The sequence below is a fragment of the Sus scrofa genome, chromosome 1 (genome assembly GCF_000003025.6).
Source record: "Sus scrofa isolate TJ Tabasco breed Duroc chromosome 1, Sscrofa11.1, whole genome shotgun sequence".
NCBI lineage: Eukaryota > Metazoa > Chordata > Mammalia > Artiodactyla > Suidae > Sus > Sus scrofa.
This window is the reverse complement of record NC_010443.5, coordinates 241,789,849-241,813,201: the sequence shown is the minus strand read 5'-3', so window position 1 is coordinate 241,813,201 and position 23,353 is coordinate 241,789,849. Positions and strand designations below refer to the sequence as shown.

General features: G+C 36.9%; 1 protein-coding gene across 1 annotated transcript in view; it reads left to right on the top strand.

Moving 5' to 3' along the window:
• Positions 1–23,353, top strand: part of ERP44 (endoplasmic reticulum protein 44) — a 108,632-nt gene that overhangs the window by 84,231 nt on the left and 1,048 nt on the right. Inside the window, 3 exon segments of the mRNA NM_001137629.1 lie at positions 2,357–2,468; positions 3,608–3,749; positions 21,688–21,790. Of these exon segments, the coding sequence (NP_001131101.1) occupies positions 2,357–2,468; positions 3,608–3,749; positions 21,688–21,790 (357 nt within the window).

Here is a 23,353-nt window from a genome sequence, read left to right as displayed (position 1 = left end):
TTCGTAGCTTTTAAATTTTCTAAAAGGCAGCTAAGTCTCTTTCCCAGTATTTATTCAGCAACATTTATGTCTTCATTTATTCAATTTTAAGTTGATTACACCTTAATTGTGTACAAAAATCTGTGAGCAAAGGAGAAGCAAAATACGATTCTCTGTCTTTAAGGGGTTTTCAGTGCAGTAGTTCACATGTACAGAAAATATTACATAAAGACATGCCCCATGCCACATGAGGGGCACAGAGAAAATGTTCTAAGAGCTCAGAAGAGGGAATTTATTTCTACCTTTGCCAGTGATGGGGCAGAATCAGGCATGGCTTTCTAAAAAAGGCATTTCTGTTCTGAAACCAAGAGGCTAAGAGAAGTAGAAGCACTAATGGAAATAAGGGAGTAAGGGGTCGGGGGGGGGGGGGCTGTGCATTTATGCTGAGTATTGAGGGTACTGGAACCGGTCTTGGAGATACAAGCGAGGGACCAGCTTGAGGTGGTGATTGAGACTGTTGAACTAGTTGATGCTCCCAGGCTAGAGCAGAGAAGTCCAAAGACAGAACAGTGAAGGGGTGGTTGCAGTTTGTGTGTAGAGAAAGAAAAAAATGTGAGCCCAAGAGATAAAAAATGAGGCAGAAGAAATTTTAAATCACTCTGCTAAAACAGCAACATGATGCCAGGGGCTGGAGGAAGAGAAATGGGAAGTGACTGCTAAAGAGTATAGGGTTTCTTTTGGGGATGATGAAATGTTCTGGAATAAGATAGTGTTGATGTTTGCAACCTTGTGAATATAATAAACCCACCAAATTTACACTGTAAAATGGTGAATTTTATGGTACGTGAATTAGTCATCCCTTGGTATCCCCCAGGAATTCATTGCAGGATCCCAACAGGTACCAAAATCCTTGGATGCTCAAGTCCCTTAGAGTTGGCCCTATAGTATCCGTGGGTTCCACATCCAGGGATTCAGCCAACCACAGAACCTGTGGATAGGGAAAGCTGACTGTATATCTCACTAAAAAAAAGAAAACTTGGAGTTCGCTCAGTAACACAGTAGGTTAAGGATTTGGTGTTGCCACAGCTGTCATGTAGGTCACAGCTACAGCTGTGAATCATTCCCTGGCCTCAGACTTCCATATGCTGCAGGTGCGGGTGGGGGAGACTTAATCATTTATCTTGTGTTTGAGTGGAACAGGCTTAAACATGGAGACAGAAGCAGAGGAAAACTCCTATCCTATGAAATAAGTTCCAGTTTCAGGTTTTTCTAGGATAAGGATGTGTGCTTTCTGCTGACGCAATTCCTAAGTTACAGAGGTAGGCAAAAGAATGGAAATGAGGAGCTCCCTTCATGGCTCAGCAGTAACAAATGCGACTAGGATCCACGAGAACTCGGGTTTGATCCCTGGCCTCACTCAGTGGGTTAAGGATCTGGTGTTGCCGTGAGCTGTGGTGTAGGTCACAGACGTGGCTTGGAATCGCATTGCGGTGGCTGTGGCATAGGCCAGTAGCTACAGCTCCAATTTGACCCCTAGCCTGGGAACCTCCACATGCCATGGGTGCAGCCATAAAAAGACTTTTAAAAAAAAAAAAAAGAGGAGTGGAAATGAGGCCCTTTCTTTATCTTATGATTCAGAACTTAGCAATTGTCAGAGACAGTAAATGATCAAAATATTCTTCTACTCACCACATTCCTCTTTTATTATCCAACAACAATAATAAAAAATTTCAAGGCATTTTTGTGTATGTATACATATAAGGTATGTAAACATACACATATATAGTAGCAGGTATTTGTTAATAATGTTGATAAATTGTGTATTGTTTGAAAAATGGCTATGTTATGGAGTTTTTGTCTTTTGCTCCGAATCACACTTTTCAGTTTTGGGTAGGTCTCATGTAAATAGAGTGGTTTTTGCAATAAACCTTAGGATAAACATAAGTTTGCAAATCAGTTAAATTTATTTACTGCTAACACACTCAGTTTTTCAAGTGTTATCCTTGAAGACTATTTACCCTCCCCTAAATTCAACATCTTGAAAAAGAACGAGCATAGTTCCTTCTTTGGTTGACTCAGGTTTTAAATGTCATGGCTTCCTCCAATACTAACAGGCCAACCCAGTTAAGGCAAATCAGTTCTTACAGTACAGCAGAACATGTGGGTCCTCTGAGCACTTGGATACTTCAGGCGAAGGAAATGTATTCCTTCTTCCTTAAGGCATTAGGACATTTATTTACACCACTGGATCTCTTTTTCCTGGGATGTTGCACCTGCTGCATGTTATATGGGTTGGGTTTAAATTATTCCTACCTAGAAAATAGCTGGAGCTGGATGGAGAGGCCTGATAATTCTGATTGAATATTTCTCTATACAGGAATTGACAGAAGAAGGACTGCCTTTTCTCATACTCTTCCACATGAAAGAAGATACAGAAAGTTTAGAAATATTCCAGAATGAAGTAGCCCGACAGTTAATAAGTGAAAAAGGTAGAAAGATTAAGGTGTTTATTTACATCCTTCCTTTCTCTTTGTCTTTATTTTCTCCCTTTTCTGTTATCTCCATATGGACAAAAACATATGTGGGTTAACAAATTATTTAAACTCTACTCAACCCCTGAATTTACTTGAGAACATGGGGTTGGGAGACATTAGTAGAGATAATAGGAAACATAGTTTTCTTTCTTTCTTTCTTTTTTTTAAGTTTAAACCATGAGTGTTTTAGCTCTTTAAAATCAGATATGAAATGTGAGGTCATGGGTGGACAGTGTTTTAAGGAACTTTCTTCCAGCATCTTCATATTTGTCTGCGCCCTGTCTAAGAGATAGTCCCAGCGATATTGCTCATTAACATTTACTGTGTTTCTAAGTGAAACAAAGTTGGGTAGTTCTCCGCGGACTGCTCCAATGCTTCAAAAAAGAATTTAAGGTATCACGAGCTTTCCCTCAGTAGTTAGAAAAGAAAGTCAAACAAATTAAACTGAAGACTTTGTATAGAACCATGCCTGTATTAGTCACCATAAATATTTGGGGTTTTGGGGAGTTCCTGTCGTGGTGCAGTGGTTAACGAATCCGACTAGGAACCATGAGGTTGTGGGTTCGATCCCTGCCCTTGCTCAGTGGGTTAACGATCTGGCATTGCCGTGAGCTGTGGTGTAGGTCACAGACGCGGCTCGGATCCCGCGTTGCTGTGGCTCTGGCGTAGGCCGGTGGCTACAGCTGCGATTCAACCCCTAGCCTGGGAATCTCCATATGCCGCGGGAGCGGCCCAAGAAATGGCAAAAAGACAAAAAAACAAAAATTGGGGGTCTTAAAAGTCAACCAGTAGCACCTGGAAGGGCATCCCTGATGAAATGAAGATCGTCCCATGAGAACAGATGTATCAGTTTCTGGAACTTGCTCTCCAGACCTGGGCAGTCTGCAGAGCAGATGATTGCACACTAAAGGAAAATAAAAAATTCACTGTAACATTTCAATTTGAATTGAGTTCATATAATTTCTTTAAAAATTATATTCCCTGCCCTAAGAATAAAAATCCTACCTTTTTAAAGTATAATATTTAGGTTGCAAGTTCAAATTTATGAGAATACAATTAAGAATATTCTAATCTACCTCTCCATTCTTTTCAAGGTACGATAAACTTTTTACATGCTGACTGTGACAAATTTAGACATCCTCTTCTGCACATACAGAAAACTCCAGCAGATTGCCCTGTAATAGCTATCGACAGCTTTAGGCATATGTATGTGTTTGGAGACTTCAGAGATGTATTGTAAGTACTCATTTTGGTTTTTTAAAATTACTGCTATGTGTCTTAAAAATGAACTTAAAAACAATTGTTTGAATATTTGCTTATTTTTAAATAATCCTATGTTGAAACAGTAATACTTTGTTATTTGGAAGGAATAAGTGTTTGTTTTTGTTTTTTTTTTTTCCACTCCAGAGTATAATATATTTGACTATGAGAATTATGATATTATATATCATAACATATATGACTGAGAATTATGAGATTAAAATGCCAGCATTAGGTGATCCTAAATGCTTGGGAAGTAACCCTCTGAAAGAAATATTTGACCTCTGAAATTCATTTTCAATTGAATTTGGTCTTTGTCAGCACATCAAGGAAAGTAGATTATAATCCTAGGTAGGCTGGGTAACAGGCATTTGTGTTTTATAAGAAGAGAAGTGCTCTGACAGAGATCAGCAGAGACACCTAGTCCAAGATTTCTGTAGTTAATGCCTAAAGTAAGCCCAAAATTCTGTAGTTTATCATGGAGGTGAGAGGGAGACAGGGCTTAGAGAAAGGCGATGTTGGCAAAACAATTACAGAGACTGTCAGCTGAATATGAGTGGATGGGAAGGGTTGCTGAGGGGATGAGGTCAAGAGAAGTAGGGGCTTGTTCATGAAAGCCCTTTGATGCTGTGTTAAGGAAGTTAATTACGTGGAGCCATTGAAGGGTTTTAATCAGGACATTGGTTTTGTTTTTTGTTTTTGTGATCATTTCTGGCTGCAAACTGGAGAAGAGATTAGAGGGAATCAACATAAAATCTCAGAGGCTGTTCAGTAAACCAGACAGGGGTGGATGATAGCTAACCAGTAGATGATTCTTGAATGAATGAATTACTTAAATTCTGGCAGTAGCACTAAAGCTGGAGAGAAGCAGGATTCTTGACATTTTTTAGATGGAATAGGAGGACTTGGTATTTCAGTAAATGGGGGAGTGGAGAGGCCAGAAGTGATGGCCAGGAATCTGATTTCAACAGCTAACTAGGTTGCGATGCCACTATCTGAGCTGAGAACTCAGTGGAGGAGCCACCTTTCAGTAGAGACGACAATTTCCCTTTCTTGGCATATTGAATTTGTGGTACTTGTGGCCACAAAGGAGAAGAGTGTCCAGAAGGGCTGGCTTACATGGCTCTGGGATCCAGCAGTGAGATAAGGGCTGGGTCTTTTTTTTTTGTTGTTGTTGCCTTTTCTAGGGCTGCTCCCGCGGCACATGGAGATTCCCAGGCTAGGGGGTCTAATCGGAGCTGTAGCCACCGGCCTGCGCCAGAGCCACAGCAACGAGGGATCCGAACCACATCTGCAACCTACACCACAGCTCATGGCAACACTGGATCCTTAACCCACTGAGCAAGGCCAGGGATCGAACCTGCAACCTCATGGTTCCTAGACCGATTCGTTAAGCACTGCGCCACGACGGGAACTCCAGGGCTGGGTCTTGAACAATGAAGATGTATGTAGTCATTGTACAGATGAGATAACCTAGAACAGGGATGAGAATGGAAACTTCATGAATACCAGCATTTAAGGAGAGGATAGAAGGAAGAACGTGTGCAAAATACTGAAGAGGAAAAGATGGAATCAAAGAAGAGAAAGAAAAACCAAAAAAGAGTAATATGGTAATTGAGAGAGGGTTACTTCTAGCAAGTAGGAATGTTCAATCAGATAAGATGGAGCATCTGTTAGATCTGACCCCATCAAAAGGCTGTGTTGCAATGAATTGAAGAGTGACTGGTGAGGAAATGAAATTTTGATATGAAAATTCTTGCAAGAAGCTAGCCTCTCAAGGGAAAGAAAAATAGTTAGCTCCAGAGAGCTAGGATGAAACTACTTAGGATGAAGTAAAGTTCTAGCTTTTCTTTTTTTCATCCCCTAGTGTAACAAGAATTAAATAAATGCTTGTGGAACAGAATCAAATGGAATAAGGAGTTATTGAAGAGATAAGGAGAAGAGAGAGTAACTAATAAAGCAAAGCCATAGGGAACAGGGAGGAATGAGAAGCATAGGAAAGGAAATAACCTCTGCTCTCTAGTGAGAAAGGAAAGGAAGGATGCAGTATTCTTTGTGTTGTCTGGGAATTGTTGTGTTGGTGACAGCAGCAGAAGACTGCTGAGTGTCCTGTCTGATTCTTCTTCTTAACTATGTCTAAGGAAGTAAGATCATTTGCTCAGAGTGAGGAGCTGGGGGATAACTGAGAGGGCAGGACTATGCTGGATTTAAGAAGAAAGAATAGTTGTTCGCAGACATCCACCTTAAAAAATCCAGATCTCCCTGACATCCTGGCATTTACTTGGATAAAAATTGGAAATTGTATAGTCCCTTTAGCAAGTATGTGAGTATTGACTATTATGATAGACTAGAAACATCTTAGCTGGTTGTGTGTCTCTTCCTCTTACTTCATTGGCTTACTTCCAGAAGCTACAAGCTCAAGCTAAAAGAACAAACTTTTTAGGAGAGAGGGCACCTAGTCTAGTTGTTGAACTCACGTTAGAGCTTCCAGGCAGTAACTGTGCTTGGCATTAATATGCTACCCTACCTATGGGTCATTTACATGAAGTCTTTTCAACACATTTCCCTACGTTTGGTGGTAGATAAATCTTGGGTTGATTATTTACTTCTTCCTTTGACTGGAAATTCACAGCATAAAGCCCCAAATTAGTGGAAGTCAACAGGATGCTGACTCAGTTTAGGTTTACCAGTCAGCAACCAAACTATGCTCAACTTTGGTTCTTATTCCTAGGAACATCGTTACACATGAAGGGAAACGCGTGAAAGAGTCCATCTTGGCTCTTTTTCTTCTGGTTCTGAAATCAGATTTAAAACACTCTAGCATTTCCAGTCCCATTTTTGTATGTCTGTCAGTGTACCCAAAATAAGACAAATGGTCATATTCTTTGTCACGTGTCCCACTCCCCCTACCCACCAGTGCTAGTTCACTGGACCAAAAGATGAGCACTTGACTAAGAAAAACTGATTTATCAGCTGGTAGCATTCTTTTTATGCCCTGGTGTGAAAAGACACTGAGCCAATAAGATTCTCCAAAGAAATATGGAAATGGCAAGTGATCCTCTCCCGTTGTGCAAGCGTTTAGTCCTGTGAGCAGGGAGGGAGATAAGAGAAGTGACTATATTTGAAACTCTTTGAAATAAAGTACTTCTTTAATTTCTCCCTTAGGTACCTGATTTCCCCTCCTAGGCACTGTTATCTCTAATATTTTTTTTAATTGTAAGGGGGGCACATGCTGTGTGAACTACAAATTGAGCCTATGTGAATAGATGTTAGTGTTAAAAATCAAATAAAACATGCAGCAAAGGGACTCTGACACATTTAATGGCTTGTGTAATTGTTATTGTGCTGCATGGTAATTAAGGCTTAAATGATAAGCAGTTTCCACTAATTACTATAATTACTATTACTTTTACTTAGTAACTCAGCACTTCTGGGGTCAACTAGAGGAAGTATGGTTGTGGTAAGGAGAGAGAAAGCAGATTTATGATGCGGTCTCCTCCCGTGCTAGAGGCAGGCAGCATGGGCGGTGGTGGCAAGGGGAGGTGCTATTAGTGTTATGTTTATATCTTATTTCAGAGAAACTGCGGTTTAGGTAGGTAGCATAACTAGCAAGGCCATACAGCTAATTAGTAGCAGGGTTGGGATTCATGTCAGAGTATATTGAACCCCCAAATCCCAAACTCGTAACACTTGATACCAAAGCAGTTACATTTTCAGTGCATAGAAAAACAGTGTAAGTATTAATATGAAAGGTGTTTGAAGAAGACAGTATTTCCTAGTAACAAACTAAATCACAGATTTGTGAATACTTAGTTTTTTTTCTATAGTTTGACCAGATTGATTTCTTGCCGAATGTAAAGGAATAGCTTTTATATGGAGATAGGAAAGAGGGATGTTTTAAAGCCTAAGAGCATTTAAGGGCATGTCTAGGAAATGTTCTCCAGCCCAGAGAGAAGAGACTAAATGATGGGGTCTGGTATAAGGCCGTAGAAGGACTTTCTAGAGAAGCTTACCTTCTAAAAAATTGTGGCCAGAAAACATCATACCATCTGTTCCTAATTAATCAAGGGTTCTTACATCAGCTGCCCCTGGAAGCCCCAGTAACAGGAAAAAGCAGTAGGACAGACTTCAGGTTACTCCTAGGAAAATTAACAGGTTCCTTGAATGTGAATGAAGTTCCCCAACTTGGGGATCAAGGTTATTTATCCTAAATTACTAAATCAGTAAAAATTATAATCATAATTACTTAAACTTTCATACTGGGAAAGTTGACTACAGCTGATTGGCTGGGTAAGTGGCAGAATGAGGATGGTTGTGCTGAGGAGATGAGACAGGGTGAAACTAAAACTATAAAGGTGGCAATCTCCCTAACTTAGGCAATCTGACAGTCTGCTATGATGAATTAGCCTGCCTCCTTGAACTTAGAGGGAACAAACCAGGAAATGGGTGGAATGATGAAGAGCTAGGAGGGATAGATAAAAGAAATTTTTTTAAAAACTCAGGTCACCATTAATTAAGTTCCCTTTTAACCCTGAGAATCTTATTTTGTTTTTCATTAACTGGGGGGTGGGGTCTTTTTTTAACCCAAATGAGGCCTTTTTTTTTTCTTTTTAAAAAATTATAGTTGACTTATAGTGTTGTGCCAGTTTCTGCTGTACAGCACAGTGACCCAGTCATACATATATTTACATTCCCTTTCTTCTGGTATCGTCCATCATGTCTATCCTAAGAGACTAATACAATTCCCTGTGCTATACAGTAGGACCTCATTGCTTATCCATTCTAAATGTAATAGTTTGCATTACTGATAGCAAACTCCCAGTCCATTCTGCTCCCTCCCTCCTCTACCTTGGCAACTACAAGTCTGTTTTCTATGTCTGTGAGTCTGTTTCTGTTTTATAGATAGGTTCATTTCTTCCATATTTTAGATTCCACATATAAGTGATATCATATGGTATTTGTCTTTTCTTACTGACTTACTTTACTTAGTGTGTGAATCTCTAGTTGCATCCATGTTGCTGCAAATAGCATTAATCTGTTCATTTTTTATGGTTGAGTAGTATTCCATTGTATATATGTACTATATCTTCTTAATCCATTTCTCTGTTAATGAAAATTTGTTTCCATGTCTTGGCTATTGTGAATAGTGCTGTGATGAACATTGGGGTATATGTAGCTTTCTGAATTATAATTTTTCCTGAATATATGCCCAGGAGTGGGATTGCTGGATAATATGGTAGTTCCTATATTTAGTTTTCTGAGGAACCTCCATACTGTTTTCCATAGTGGTTGTACCAATATATATTCGCAGCAACAGTGTGGGAGGGTTCCCTTTTCTCCACACCCTCTCCAGCATTTGTTATTTGTAACTTTATTAATGATGGCCATTCTGACTGGAATGAGGTGGTACCTCACTGTAGTTTTGATTTGCATTTGTCTAATAATTAGTGATGTTGAGCATTTTTTTCATGTGCTTCCTGGCCATCCCTGTGTCTTTTTTGCAGAAATTTCCATTTAGTTCTTCTGCCCATTTTTCAGTTGGGCTGTTTTTAGGTCATTTTTGAGTTGTACGAATTGTTTGTGTATTTTGGAGATTAAGCCCTTGTTGGTTGCATTTTTTGCAACTCTTTTCTCCCATTATGTAGGATGTCTCTGTTTTATAATTTCCTTTGCTGTGCAAAAGCTTGTATGTTTGATTAGGTCTCATTTGTTTATTTTTGTTTTTATTTCTATTACCCTGGGAGTCTGACCTAAAAAAAATTTGTATGGTTGATGTTAGAGAATGTTTTGCCTGTGTTTGGTTCCAGGAGTGTGATGATGTCTTGTCTTACGTTTAAGTCTTTAAGCCATTTTGAGTTTATTTTTGTGTATGGTGTGAGGGTGTGTTCTAGTTTCATTGATTTGCATGCAGCAGTCCAGTTTCCCCAGCACCACTTGCTGAAGAGACTTCTTCCCATTTTATACTCTTCCCTTCTTTGTTGAAAATTAATTGACCATAGGTATCTGGGTTTATTTTTAGGCTCTCTATTCTGTTCCATTGGTCCATGTGTGTGTTTTTGTACCAGTACCACACTGTGTTGATTACTGTAGCTTTGTAATATTGTCTCAAGTCTGGGAGAGTTATGTCTCCTGTTTTGTATTCTATCCTGAGGATTGCTTTGGCAATTCTGGGTCTTTTATGGTTCCACATAAATTTTTTGATTGTTTGTTGTAATTCTGTGAAAAATGTCATGGGTAATTTGATAGGGATCACATTAAATTTGTAGATTTCTTTGGGTAATATGGCCATTTTAACAGTATTAATTCTTCCAATCCAGGAACATGGAATATCTTCCATTTTTTTGGATCCTCTTTAATTTCCTTAATTAATGTTTTATAGTTCTTAGCATATAAGTCTTTCACCTCCTTGGTCAGGTTTATCCCTAGGTATTTTATTTTTGGGGGTGTGATTTTAAAAGGTTTTTTCTCTATTCCTTTTCTAATATTTCATTGTTAGTATACAGAAGTGCATCTGATTTCTGAATATTAATCTTATATCCTGCTACTTTGCTGAATTTGTTGATGAGATTGAGTAGTTTTTCTGTGGAGCCCTTTAGGGTTTTCTATATATAGCATCATGTCATCCGTATATAGTGCCAAGTTTACCTCTTCTCTTCCAATTTGGATACATTTTATTTATTTATTTTTTTGTCTGATTGCTATCACTAGGACTTCCAATACTCTGTTGAATTAGAAGTGATAAGAGCAGGCATCCTTGTCTTGTTCCAGATTTTGGCAGGAAAGCTTTCAGCTTTTCTCCATTTAGTATTATGTTGGCTGTGAGTCTGTCATAAATGGCTTTTATTATGTCGAGATATGTTCTCTCTATACCTACTCTGGTAAAAGAGGCCTATTTCTTAAGTTGAAAAAAATTGGTGCTGACAAATCTTAAAAGGCAATTATTTAGTTTTTATTATCTCTTACCATATACTAACTGCTTTGTGATGGCATTAGTAGTTATTCAGTAAATGCTTTAATTTGCTTCTAGTTTAATCTTATAAGTTTAAGAGTTTGACTGATTTAAATGTATATATCTGGAAAATATCCTAATATTTACAACTAATTATTTGCCTTGTTCCCTGCCTCTCCAATTCATCTCTCTAGTTTTTGATTCTCTGAATGTGTCTCTTCTGTCATCCACCAGGCAATGTATACAGACATCTGGGTCCCTAAGCACCATTTTTGTTTTCATGTAATGTACTTACTGCACAACTGATATTGATTACATACTTATAAGTACTTTATGTTTTACAAATCATTCCAGTATATTTTACCTTACTTGGTCCTGCCACCAAGCACTGACAGAGTCAAGTACGGTACCAGCCCAGCTTTATACTTTATATGTGTTTTCAGTTAATCTATAACAAGCTTATACAATAGGTATTATTTCCACTCTTACAATAAAGAACTTAAGCTCTGAGAGATTTAGTAACTTTGCTAAAGTGGAGTCACTAAAGAGGCAATATAGTGTAGTGGTTTTGTGCACAGACTGTAGATCCAGACTGCTTAGATTCAGATTTTCATTCTGCTTCTACTAGTTTTATCACCCTGGGCAATTTCTTACCACCTCTGTGCCTCTGTTTCCTTATCTGTAAAATGGGAATAATAATGGTATCTACTTCATAGGGTTGTTGTGAGCATTAAATAAATGTGTATATCTATGGCTCTTAGTACAGTGTCTGATAGATGGCTATGCTATTAGGCTATGCAGTAATATATTTGGATTCAAATCCAAGTCTGTTAGAGTATAAAAACAAATAATTAAAGCAATTGTTCTCACTTTACATATCAGAAAGCTAAAGCTTAAAAATGATTAAGTGGCAGTATTCAGTTTTTTTACACTGTAATACACTGAATGAGTTCAAACCACATTATTTTATAAGTTGAGTTAAAAAGTAGTAAATAATATTAGGAAATTGAATCCATCAATATATGAAAAAAGAATAATATATCACAACCAAGTATACTTTATCCCAAGTGTGCAAGGCTGGTTCAACCTTCAGAAATCAATCAGTGTGATTCAGCATATACTGATCACATCAACACATGCAAGATGCATTTCAGAAACTTCAGTATCCATCATGACAAAAATGCTTAACAAACTAGGATTATGTGGGAAATTCCTCAATCTGATAAAGGACATTTACAAAGAACCTACAGCCAGTATCATATTTAATGGTGAGAGACTAATACTTTTCCCTAAGGTCAAGAAAAAGGCAAAGTTGTCTACTCTGTGAGTGTGTTTGTGTATGTGTGTGTTAGCTTATCATTCTTATTTCTAATTATAAAAATTCTGTCTTTGTTGATAATTCTTAAAGTTGATAAAATAAGGAATAAATTTTTTTCATATAATGATTTTTATTTTTTTCATTATTGCTGGTTTACAGTGATCTGTCAATTTTTTACTATACAGCATGGTGACCCAGTTACACATACATGTATAGATTCTTTTTTCTCACGTTATCATGCTCCATCATAAATGATCATAGTTCCCAGTGCTATACAGCAGGATCTCATTTCTTATCCATTCCAAAGGCAATAGTCTGCATCCATTTACCCCAAGTTCCCAATCCATCCCACTCCCTCCCCATCCCCCTTGGCAACCACACGTCTATTCTCCAAGTCCATTATTTTCTTTTCTGTGGAAAGGTTCATTTGTGCCATATATTAGATTCCAGATATAAGTGAAATCATATGTTATTTGTCTTTCTCTTTTTCATTTCACTTAGTATGAGAGTCTCTGGTTCCATCCGTGTCATGGCAAATGGCATTATTTTGTTCTTTTTTATGGCCGAGTAGTATTCCACTGTATATATGTACCACATCTTCCCAATCTGATCATCTGTCAATGGACATTTGTGTTGTTTCCATGTCTTGGCTGTTGTGAATAGTGCTGCAGTGAACATGCGGGTACATGTGTCTTTTTCAAGGAAAGTTTTGTCCAGATATATGCCCAAGAGTGGGATTGCTGGGTCATATGGTAGCTCTATATATAGTTTTCTAAGGTACCTCCATACTGTTTTTTCCATGGTGATTTTACCAACTTACATTCCCACCAACAGTGCAGGAGGGTTCCCTTTTCTCCACACCCCCTCCAGCATTGGTTATTTGTGGACTTATTAATGATGGCCATTCTGACTGGTGTGAGGTGGTACCTCGTGGTAGTTTTGATCTGCATTTCTCTAATAATCGGTGATGTTGAGCATTTTTTTATGTGCTTGTTGGCCATCTGTATATCTTCTTTGGAGAGATGTCTATTGAGGTCTTTTGCCCATTTTTCAGTTGGGTTGTTGGCTTTTTTGCTGTTAAGTTGTTTGTATATTTTAGGGATCAAGCCCTTGTGAGCTGCATCATTTGAAAGTATTTTCTCCCATTCTGTAAGTCGTCTTTTTGTTTTCTTTTTGGTTTCCTTTGCTGTGCAAAAGCTTGTCAGTTTGGTTAGGTCCCATTGGTTTATTTTTGCTTCTATTTCTGATGCTTTGGGAGACTGACCGGAGAAAACATTTGTAAGGTGGATGTCAGAGAATGTTTTGCCTATGTTCTCTTCCAGGAGTTTGATGGCGTCTAGCCTTACATTTTAGTCTTTCAGCCATTTTGAGTTTATTTTCGTGCATGGTGTGAGGGTGTGTTCTAGTTTCATTGATTTGCATGCAGCTGTCCAGGTTTCCCAGCGATACTTCCTGAAAAGACTGTCTTTTTCCCATTTTATGTTCTTGCTTCCTTTGTCAAAGATTAATTGACCATAGGTGTCTGGGTTTATTTTTGGATTCTCTATTCTGTTCCATTGGTCTGTCTGTCTGTTTTGGCACCAGTACCACACTGTTTTGATGACTGTGGCTTTGTAATACTGTCTGAAGTCTGTGAGAATTTTGCCTCCTGCTTGGTTTTTTTCCCCAGAATTGCTTTGGGGAAAAAAAGGGAAATTCTGGGTCTTTTTGATTCTGTATAAATTTTTGGATTGTTTGTTCTAGTTCTGTGAAAATTGTCATGGGCAATTTGATAGGGATTGCATTGAATTTGTAGATTGCTTTGGGTAGTATGGCCGTTTTTACAATATTAATTTTTCCAACCCAGGAGCATGGAATATCTTTCCATTTCTTTACAATTTCTTTAATTTCCTTGATTAATGTTTTATAGTTCTCAGCATATAAGTCTTTTACCTCCTTGGTCAGGTTTATTCCCAGGTATTTGATTTTTTGGGGTGCAAAGAATAAATTTAAAATCACCCATAGATCTACAAGAGATCTATTTACAAGAGATAGATCTGTAACACATACATATGTTATAAAATTGGAGCCATACTATTTTTAAACTTGTCCACAAATTATAAACATCTTATCATGTCATTAATATTCTTCTATTATTTCTAATGTCTAGTTAGCTTGCCTTTGAATGGATTGTTTCATGATTTGCTTAAATAACCCGTTGTTTGAATCCAGCTTTTTCCCATGAAAAAAATGAATAACAGTGCTACTAACAAGACTTTACCTCTCTCTCTCCTTATTGTTCTTGTAGTTTTTGGTGCTGTGGAACATTCTCTGTTTGTGTTCTATGACACTATCATGGTTTTCCCTTTTTTTTTTTTGGTAGGGGGATGAGGGGTTGTCTTTTACTAATTGTGCTTCTTGTCTTTGACCCTTTGTAGTAAGAATTGTAGTGCTGTGCTGTCCAGTATGTAACTAGCCCTCTATGAATCCTTAAGTTTATATTAATTAAAATGACATAAAATTTAAAGTCAGTTTCTTGGGACACTCTAATGCTATTTCAAGAGCACAATGGCCACTCCACTGTTTGACAGCACAAACATAAAACATTTTGTGTCTTCACAAGTTGTACTGGACAGTTCTGTTGCTAAGGGCTTGCAGTTGTCAAAAACAAGAGGTTGATGCTGAAAAACCACAGGAAAATGACAAGGAGTGGAACTGCTTGAGGTGCAGCTGGGCTGCACCACTGGGAAGTGCTTGGGCAGCTACTCTCTTCTTTCCTTCCTCTGGGGCCCAAAAGCTCTTCTCTTGGCTCTCTCTTCACATCTGGTCCATCCTTCTCTCTGGATTTCAGCTTTTTCCTCTGCCCTACTGTAACTTCTGCATGGCTGTGGTTCTGATTTACCATGGTAGGACTTAGTCTGAACTCCATAGAGTTTATAACTCTAATCAAATTTTGTGTTCCTTAAATCTCTTAATTCAATCCTCCAGACATTTGATTGGCTCAAATCACAAAAATTAGTTGCCTCTCCACTCCAAATTATATGCCCCCCCTTTTTCTCCAGCTTTGTTGAGGTATAATTGATAAAAATTTCATACATTTATTGAGATATATATATAATAAAATAATTACCACAGTCAAGCTCATTAACATATCTATTACCTCATATAGTTACCTTTTTTTTGGTGAAAACTACTAAGATCTATTCTCTTAGCAAATTTCAAGTATACAATACAATATTAGTAACTATAGTCACCATGCTGTACATTAGATCTCCAGAACTTATTCATCTTGCATAACGGAAACTTTGTACCTTTTGACCAACATTTTCCCATTTCTCCCACCACCCCCACCCCCAGTCCTTGGTATCCACCAGTCTGTCCCCTGCTTCTTTGAGTTCCATTTCTTTCATATTTCATTTAGCATCATGTCCTTGAGGTTCATCTATGCTGTTGAAAATGACAGGATTTCCTTCATTATATACAGTTGAATAGTACTGCATAGTGTGTATGTGTATGTAAACCTTATCCATATTTTCCTTACCCATTCATTAATTGATGGACTCTGGGGTTATTTCTCTGTCTTGGATATTGTGAATAATGCTAAAATGAATAGGAGAGTTCAAGATTTCATTTCCTTCAGGTATACCCCTAGAAGTGGGATTATTGGCTGGTATGGTAGTTCTATTTTTGACCTTTTGAGGAACCTCCATACTGTTTTCCATAATGACTTTAATGGTTTACTTTACCATGAACAACATACAAGGGCTCTCTCATCCATATCCTTGCCAACACTTCTCTTTTGCCTTTTTGATTTGCATTTCCCTGATGACTAGTGATGTTGAGCACCTTTTCATATATACCTGTTGGCCCTTTATATATTTTCTTTTGAAAAATGTTTTTGTCAGGTCCTTTGCCCATTTTTAAATCAGGCTCTTTGTTTTCTTGCTATTATGTTCTTTCCTTATATTTGGATATTAAAATACTTAATCAGATGTATGATTTGCATAATATTTGCTCTCATTCTGTAGGTTGTCTCTTCACTGTGTTTCCTATGCTATGCATAAGCTTTTTTGTTTGATATATTTGCATTGTCTATCTATGCTTTTGCTGCTTGTACTTTTGGGGTTATATCCAAAAAGTCATTATCCAGACCAGTGTCAAGAAACTTACCCCCTGTTTTCTTCTAGGAGTTTTATAGTTTCAGGTCTTACATTTAAGTCTTTAATCCATTTTGAGTTGATTTTATAAATGGTGTAAGATATGCAAAATAAAACTAGAGTCCAATTTAAAAAAATTTTTATTTCATTGAAGTATAGTTGATTTTAAATGTGTCAATTTCTGCTCTACAGCAGTGTGACTCAGTTATACATGCATATATATTTTTTATATTCCTTTCCATTGTGATTTTTCTCAGGATACTGAATATAGTTCCCTGTGCTATACAGTAGGACTTTGTTGTTTATCCATTCTATATGTAATAGTTTGCATCTGCTAACCCCCAACCTCTAGTCCATCCCTCTGCAACCCCTCCTCCCCACTGGCAACAAGTCTGTTCTCTATGTCTGTGAGTCTGTTTCTGCTTTACAAATAGGTTCATTTGTGCTATATTTTAGATTCCATATACAAGCGATATTATATTGTATTTGTCTTTCTCTTTCTGACTTACTTCACTTAGTATCATAATATCTGGTTGCATCCATGTTGCTGCGAATGGCCTTATTTCGTTCTTTCTTAAGGCTGAGTAGTACTCCAGTGTATAGTGTACCAAATCTTCTTTATCCATTCTTCTTTTGATGGACAATTTAGGTTGTTTACATGGCTATTGTGAATACTGCTGCTGTGAACATAAGGGTGCGTGTATCTTTTTGAATTATAGTTTTGTCTGGATATATGCCCAGGAGTGGGATTACTGGAACATGTATGTGATAATTTTTAGGTGTGTTTTTTGTTTGTTTTGTTTGTTTGTTTGTTTTCTTTTTGGCCATACCTTTGGCATGTGGCAGTTCCAGGGCCATGGATGAAACTTGTGCCACAGAAGCAACCTGAGTCACAACCGTGGCAATGCTGGATCCTTAACCTGCTGAGCCACCAGGGAATTACTACTTTAAGTTTTCTGAGGAACCACCATACTGTTTTTCATGAATATAAGTGGCTGCACCAACTTACATTCCCATTAACAGTGTAGAAGAGTTCCCCCTTTTCTCCATGATGAGTCCAGTTCTTTTTTTCTGCATATGATGTTGTTTTCCCACAACATTTATTTAAAAGACTATCCTTTCTCCATTTTTTATTCTTGGTACGTTTGTTAATAATCAGTTGACTGTGAGTGTTTGCATTTCTCAGCTCTCTATTCTGTTCCATTGATCTATATGTCTTATTTTTATACCAGTTCCATACTGTTTTGATTACTACATCTTTGTAGTATATTGAAATCAGGTAGTATGATGCTTCCATCTTTGTTCTTTTCTTAAGATGGCTTTGGTGATTGAGGTCTTTAATGGTTACATTTGAATTTCAGAATTGTTTTTTCTAATTCTGTGAAAAATAACCATGGGAATTTATATAAATTACTTATATAATTTATTATAAAGTACCATTTATAATATCACTAAAGGAAAAAATTTTAACTAGGTATAAATCTAACACAGTATGTACAGGAACTTTATGGTGAAAACTACAAAATGTTGATGAAAGAACTCAGAGACAAGCAAAATAAGAAATGTACTGTGTTCATGAATTGGAAGACTCAGTACTGTTAAGATATCGATTGTCCCCAAACTGATGTGTAGATTTAATGCAATCTCAATCAAAATTTCAGCCAGGTTTATTATAGACAAGCTGATTCTAAAATTTATATGTAAAGGTAAAACTAGAATAATAAAAACAATGTTGAAGAAGAAACAAAGTGGGAAGATTCATACTATGCAATTTTAAGACATGCTATAAAGCTAAAATAATTAAGATAGTGTATTTTTGGTGGAAAAGTAGGTACATGATGCTATGGGACAGAATAGAGAATCTAGAAATAGACACACAAATATAGTAATTGATTTTTTTTTTTTTTGAGGCACATACACAATTCAACAAAGAAGGGTAATCTTTTCAATAAATGGTGCTGGACCACCTGAACACCTCATACCAAATAAAGGAATTCCTTTTTATAAAATTAATTCAGAATTGATTATAGACCTAAATGTGAAAGGTAAAACTCTTAAAAAATAAACGTAAGAGAAACTCTTCATGACCTGCAGTTAGACAAAGAGTTCTTAGGTAGAACACCACCCATAAAAGAAAAAAAAATGATAAATTAACCTTCATCAAGTTAAAACTTTTGCCCCACAAAAGATCCTGTTAGAATATAAATAAGATATACAAATGATAACTAAGCACATGAAAAGGTACTCAACATTATTATTCATTAGAGAAATGCAAATTAAAACCAGAATGAGATCCCATTGCACATTGTTTAGAAATTCTAACTTAGGAGTTCCCAGTGTGGTGCAAAACAGGATTGGCAGCGTCTTGGGAGTGCTGGGACACAGGTTCGATCCCCAGCCTTGCACAGTGGGTTAAGGATCTGTCATTGCCACAGCTGCAACTTAGGCCACAACTGAGGCTGGATCTGGTCCCTGGCCCAGTAACTCCATTTGCCAAGGGGCAGCCAAAAAAAGAGTGGCTAAACTAAAATGCTGATAATACCAGGTGTTCATGAGGATATGGAGCAACTGGAACGCTCATACATTGCTAGTGGGATTGCAAAATGATACAGCCGCTCTGGAAAACAGTTTTGCGGGTTTTTTTTTTAAAAGTCAAACATACTCTATCCATATAACCCAGTATTTTTCCTAGAGAAATAAACTACAAAAATCTGTGCACAAATGTTTGGAGTGGCACTGTTCATAAACATCAAAATTTTGAAAGAACCCAAATGCCCTTCAGTAGGTGAATGAATAAACTAATTGTGGTATATCTACTCAATGGAATACTATTCAGTAAATAAAAGAACAAACATTTTTATGCATACAACAAAATGAATGAATCTCAAATACAGTACATTAAGTAAAAGAAGCCTGTCTCATGATTATATGCCTATAATTCCATGACCATGACATTATGGAAAAGGAAAATGATGGGAACAGGGAAGAGATCAGTGGTTAGTAGGAGTTAGGGGGAAGAGGAAGATAGGAGTTTTTTTTTAAAAGGAGTGTGTTTTGTAATTGTTCTGTATCATGTTTATGGAGGTGGTACCAAAATGCTATATGCTTATGTTAAAACTCATATAACTTTAAGCCTAAAAAGTGAATTCTACTGTGTGAATTTTTAAAAATAATATAACACTTGTGCATTTCACTGTTTAAATTTTGCATCACCTAAAAGTAAATACTGTAAACAAACAATAAAGTGGAGGATGGGAGAAAAACACAAGTGTTGAGATTAGAAAAAGTATAAAGTATGAAAATATAATTGAATTTATTATAGCAAAGTCCATTATAGCAAAGTTTATTTTCCTTTTTAGCAGATAACCATGTTGTCTGTTTTCTTATCTAATGATCAATAATTTCTAGCCACTAGCTAGATAAGAGCTCTTTTGTAATCTGTTTTTCTACCACATCAATTCAGATTCTGTCTTTCTTTTCTTTGTCTTTTGCTCACAATTCTTTCTCTCTCCTCGTGTTGTTAACAAGGGGGAAAAAAATCAAAGTTGGGAAAATCTGTTTTACGTGTTCTCTGTGAATTTTTTATACTTAGGATTTAATTATAAATTATTTCTTGACTAGCAGAAGCAATTCATACTGTATTCATTGTGATCATCTTTGAACCTTAAAAAATAACAAATTAACAAGGGCTTCATCTTAAACATTATGGATTATTTGCAGTTCTTTGAATTGAATGGATATGTTGTAGCATTTTTCTGTGGGTGACAGTAGATGACGTCAGATTAAATTTAAATTGATATCCTCTAATATTTTATCTCTAGTGCATGTGCAGTTTCTTCTGTACCAGAGAACCTTTCAGAGGCATTCTGTCAATACTGCTACCTGACAGTCATTTGTATTTGTAAACTGTGCATTTGGCACCTGCTGGCCTCTGTTGCATTGGAGCTAGTGGGGAGTCAAAATGGGTGTACAATGAAGCTACTGGCTGTTACATCTCAGTGGGAGTTATTGAAGAGAAGAAACAGCACTTGCAGGACCTCAGGAGAAGATAAAAAGAAAAAAGAAACTGGTAATATTAATACAAGCCAGCTATGCTGCCAAAAAAAATAGTGATTTAAAAAGTCAGTTCTAGTGAAGGAATTAAAGTATTTGTGGGCCTGCATTTTAATTCTTACCGTAGATAAGAAAAAGGATTCCTATTTTAAAATATAATGAATTTAAAAAATACCATGATCTCAGAGGACAGACAGTTCATATGAGCGGAAATATAAATTAAGGCAAACAATGGAAAAAATGCTTAATTACTGAAGGGATGGAAATTAAAATACAGATGTCTTTTATTTATTGAGTTAGCAAAACAAATTTTAATAATAAAAAAAGACAAATGTGCTGGCAGCACAGACCACTGGCAGTAAATATTGATGTTCTATACCTATAATTTGCCTGTACTTTGTTAAAAGTTCTTATTCTTTAACTCATCACTTCTACTTGATAAGATACTACTCAGGGAAATAATTATGAAGAAAAAAGGCTGATAGGTAAGTCAGCTTAGCTTTATAGTGGTCTGTTTTGCTACAATGCATGTTTTTCTGTTCTGCAGATTTGCTCATACCGTGATTGGTAATTAGGGGAATGATGTCAAATATTTGTCTTGGTTCTTATGCTGTTTTCCTCAAAATAGTCTGAAGCCACCAAAGAAAGCTTTTTCACCATAAAAGACAATGCCTTGGTGGTGTATGAGGACATTTTTTTTTTTTTTTAAGCCACTTTCATGGCCTTGAGAAGTACTTTGCTTTTCACACTGTAATAAGCTAGTCAGTAAAACTGCCTCTGGGGTAGAAGTAGTTTTGAAGAAATTTCCCCCTGTATAAGGAAAACATGAAAAAGCTATACCCTGGTTTAGATTATTTTGAAAACTGGTTCTGCTGGCAATGAATGCCCTAAAGGACCTGTATCTCAAAAGAGGACTACTGAACTCCAGGTTAAGATTACAGAGCATCACCTGGCTGACATAGGGCTCAAATGCTGATGGAGGCTGAAGAGTTCTAATATTTTTGTTGTAGGTTCTTAGTCGTACTCTGGTTGCAAAGCTACATAGTTGTAAGTGATTAGCCCCAACACTGTTTTTCTTTTGAGCCCCTATTATTTTTAGTGTAATTCTACAGAACATAAGGTTTCATGGTTATATACATTAAGGAAAATATTTAAATGCTCAACAGTAAAGGAATCTTAGGACAGCATCTTGGGAGACTCAAACGCATCTGTTACAATAAACGTAGAAAAACTTCTATAAAACAAGTGTAAGAATTAGAACACAAAATTGAGCATTTAGATATCATGATTACAACTGTGTAAAAATATTCAAGGTGTACCTGGCCTGCTAATAGTTATGGTAGGAGTGATGGGATTTTAGGTAAAAAAATTTTTATTTTTAATGTTGTGAGGTTGGTGACATAGAACTAAGTTCATTTTAGTAGTTTAAGTTAAATTTTTATTTTACTTTGGTTATAGAATCCCTGGAAAACTCAAGCAGTTCGTTTTTGACTTACATTCTGGAAAACTGCACAGAGAATTCCATCATGGTCCTGACCCAACTGATACAGCCCCAGGACAGGTAGGAGTCTAATTTGTTTTTCAGTGGGGACTTTTTTTTTTTTTCAAGTAGTCTTGAAAAGTTTCTGCTCCTGAATGTCTTTGTAAAAACATTCTGAATGGACTCCAGATAATATACAAATTATATTCCTTTAAAAATTTTAAACCTTCAGAAAAGTTGTAAGACAATATATTTTTTTGATCATATAAACTAAGGTGGTCTGAGTATGTCCTTTGTGGAATATAGCTATAAAAGGGTTAAATACAGTTGGCTTCAATATAGCCAGTATAGAAGGTAGGAACTAGAGGCAGGTAGATTAGTGAAGAAATCAGTGGATTCCATTAATTGTTCAAGCCTTCCTCTGTGGCTGGGAGACTGACCACACTATAAAGAAAATAACGATTTGGGGAGTTCCCGTCGTGGCTTAGAGGTTAACGAATCTGACTAGGAACCATGAGGTTGCGGGTTCGGTTCCTGCCCTTGCTCAGTGGGTTAACGATCCGGCGTTGCCGTGAGCTGTGGTGTAGGTTGCAGACGCGGCTCGGATCCCACGTTGCTGTGGCTCTGGCGTAGGCCAGTGGCTACAGCTCCAATTCGACCCCTAGCCTGGGAACCTCCATATGCCGCAGGAACGGCCCAAAGAAATAGCAAAAAGACAAAAAAGAAAAAGAAAAAAAGAAAATAATGATTTGGTACCCTAAGAGTCCTCACTACTATAGTATTCATAATGCTCAAAACTTATGGTTTAAGGCAGCTTTTCCATTTGAGATTTAAAATGCTTGACAACTATTTATCAATAAAATTTCATATTTACTTGATAAATATATATATAGCCATATATATATGTATATATATATTTTTTTAAAACCTGAGAATTTTCTTGTTACAATAACAAGTACCTTGTAACTTTTTTTTAAATGGCCACAATTGTGGCATATGTAAGTTCCTGGGCTAGGGGGTCAAATCAGAGCTGCTGTTGAGGCTTACTCCATAGCAACACTGGATCTGAGCTGCATCTGTGACCTATGCTCCAGCTTGTGGACATGTCAGATCCTTAACTCACTGAGGGAGGCCAGGGATGGAACTCGTATCCTCGGAGAGACTATGTTGGGTCCTTAACCTGCTGAGCCACAATAGGACCTCCCCTTGTAACTTCTGTACAAATTTCTGTTTTATTAAACATCCCTAAAATTGCATTTTGATGCATTATTGATTTATATCATGTCTATTACCGTTATACTGAGGGAAGATGATATGTACCCACACTTTTATTTAATATGCCCCAGAACATCAATCCACTTTTGCCTAAAGAACTGTCACATATTAAGGGAAAATAAAAATGAATTTTCCTTAAGAGTCAAATTAAGTTCACAGTTAAGTACCTTTTAGGAATCCGATGACATGCTTTTTCCTTAAAATCAGAGGTCAGATTTTTTTTTCTTTGATAATTAAGCAACTATAGAAGCAGGAAAGTCTTGCTGACAGTAGAGCAAAGTAGGCCTACTTAGTATTTTATCAGATTAAGAAAAGATGTAGCTTGCCATTAGTGCATTATCCTATTTGTTTCAACTTCTCCATTAGACA